The sequence below is a fragment of the Nannobrachium achirus genome (genome assembly GCF_963921795.1).
Source record: "Nannobrachium achirus genome assembly, chromosome: 6".
In the NCBI taxonomy this organism is placed as follows: domain Eukaryota; kingdom Metazoa; phylum Chordata; class Actinopteri; order Myctophiformes; family Myctophidae; genus Nannobrachium; species Nannobrachium achirus.
The window spans coordinates 14042554-14045014 of record NC_137815.1 but is presented as its reverse complement, the minus strand read 5'-3'; the positions used below and the strand labels follow the sequence as shown (position 1 = coordinate 14045014).

The 2461-nt window shown below is 47.1% G+C and overlaps 1 protein-coding gene across 1 annotated transcript; it reads left to right on the top strand.

Moving 5' to 3' along the window:
- Nucleotides 1-277: 277 nt before the first annotated feature.
- On the top strand, nt 278-1180 carry LOC308286822 (hatching enzyme 1.2-like; the record flags this gene model as incomplete). Its single annotated transcript, XM_080727945.1, has 1 exon — nt 278-1180. The coding sequence occupies one exon, from the start codon at nt 278-280 to the stop codon at nt 1178-1180; it is 903 nt and encodes a 300-aa protein (XP_080584071.1).
- Between the last annotated feature and the right edge of the window lie 1281 nt (nt 1181-2461).

The window sequence follows — 2461 nt, the reverse complement described above, 5'->3', positions numbered from 1 at the left end:
CACAACTGTTCCAATTTGGACATAAATTTTAGGCGGATTTTTCCCCTGGACCCCCCTTGGGCTTAACAGGTTTTTAATGACAGACCATGTAGAAACAGTGGGTTGGTCTGAGGAGTGCTGCCCTCACAGGTTTGCTTAGGCTTTAGCGGTCTGGGACACAGCCCTTAATCCTCCATGACACACCTACACAGGTCAGTATAAAAGCTAAGGACTCAGTAGACTCACCAAGCTCCCAGCATCCTCTCACACCGTCAGTGACCTCTGAAGAACCCTGAAGATGAAGATCTGTTTCAGCCTCCTGCTACTGCTGGGCCTCTCCCAGTCCCATCCCATCCTGGAGGAAAGAAGTGAATCTGGAGTCCAGGCGGACATCGGCACCATGATTCTGTCTTCCAACAACGGCTCCAGGCAGATCCTTGTGGAGGGGGACCTGGTCGCTCCCAGAACCAGAAACGCCATGCGCTGTTGGTCTAACGAGTGCCTGTGGAAGAAACACTCCGACGGCTCGGTGACGATCCCCTACACGGTGAGCAGCGACTTCCACCAATGGGACAAGAGGAAGATTCAAAGAGCCATGCAGGCCTACCATGACAGCACCTGTGTCCGCTTTGAGCCACGTCAGGATGAGGACGACTACATCAGCTTTGAGGACAGTGATGGCTGCTGGTCTAATTATGGCAAAACAGGAGGCAAGCAAGCACTCTCTCTCAACCGCATGGGCTGCCTGTACCACGGCATCATCCAGCACGAGATCAACCATGCCCTGGGCTTCTATCACGAGCACAACAGGAGCGACCGCGACGAGTATGTCCACATCAACTGGGACAACATCAACAGAGACATGGCCTACAACTTCTACAAGCAGAGCGCCAACAACCTGGACACCCCCTATGACTACTCCTCTATCATGCACTACGGTAAAACGGCCTTCTCTATCCGGTCCGGACAAGACAGCATCACCCCCATCCCAAACGCCAACGTAGAGATCGGCCAGAGAAAGGGCATGTCTGAAATCGACATTCTGAGGATTAACAAGCTGTACGAGTGCAAAGACTTCCTTGAGCAAAGGCAAAACGCGAAGCAGAAAAACAAGAAGAAACATGAAGAAAACATGAAGAAAGAAACTGAAAAGGTTGTCTCAAATTCGATCTCCAGATTGTTTGATTTGTCCCTTGCCTGATACTGTAATGTACACTGTCTCATATACTGTACTTACATTGAAACAAACCATTTGCAATGTGAACTGACTTCTCTTCTACCTTGTTGTAATTTGGATTCATGTCAATTTGTCTTTTCAGATATTTAACCACTTGAGCCTAATAAACTCTTTTACTCTGTACTTTAGTCTGCTCTTTTCCCCCTCTACACCAAGCATCTTTGCCGAAAATATCTACAAGCTCACAACGCCTTGCAGTGCGAGACGTTGTGAGCTTGTAGATCTGCTATTTTTGGCTACAGTTCTCAGAATATGGACGCTAGGGTTCAAGTGGTTCATATAAAAAGGAGAAAAAAGGTTTCTGTCACACAAAGATTTGGAGGACCCCCTGTAGTGACTCTGAGGACCATGTTGAAGACCCTTGTTCTATAGCAATGAGTAGCCAACTATCAGAATATAGAGCTATTTAACACTTACTTAAACAAAACATATATCACTTGCTACCCAATACCTGCACTTCTTCCTCCACTGTCTCTGAGGTTCTTCTGCCCGGCGGCCACTTGTCATATGACAGATAGCCCGCTGTCATCAAGTCTGCTCTGGTCAATTCAAGCCCTTCACGGATACATTAATGACATTTGGCGGTGATGGATGGCAGCGGGTCGGGTCACCTCAAAGGCACTGGATGACATTCACAATGTCCCTCCGCAAGGTGGGGGGAATGATAGATGGCATTTCAATAAAACATAACACAAACGGGTCTGTACGGGAGGAACGCTGTTTGATCGGCCGTGGACAGCTGCCCTACTTTTAAAGTAAACACACTCTCAGCGACAGCCACGCGATGCTTAAGAACCAGTGACATACTGTCATACAATCCATTATCCACAAGCTCACAACACACACATCAGTAGTAAGTCAAGGGTTCCCAAACTTTTCAGTGACCTCCCAAAATAATGATATTTGAACTGGTGACTGCCCCCCTCCCCTGACAAGCACTTGGAATTGTAGGCATTTCTTTTAGTTTGACTGCATGGGTTCCACAGATAAATATTGTGAAAATAGCCAAACTACAAGCTCACAACGCCTAGCCCACTGCAGGGCGTTGTGAGCTTGTAGATCGGCTATTTTAACAATGTTTGCCTCTTTCTTACGTAATATTTGACAATTTGGTATTAAAAGGTCTTAGTTAAAAGTCAAATGAAATGCGATTTCTGCAAACCAGGGTGGTTTACCAGGGTAGCTAGGGCTTAAGGTGGTTGCACACTGCACTGCGTGTTTTCGTTGCGTTTTGGAAATCCGAAA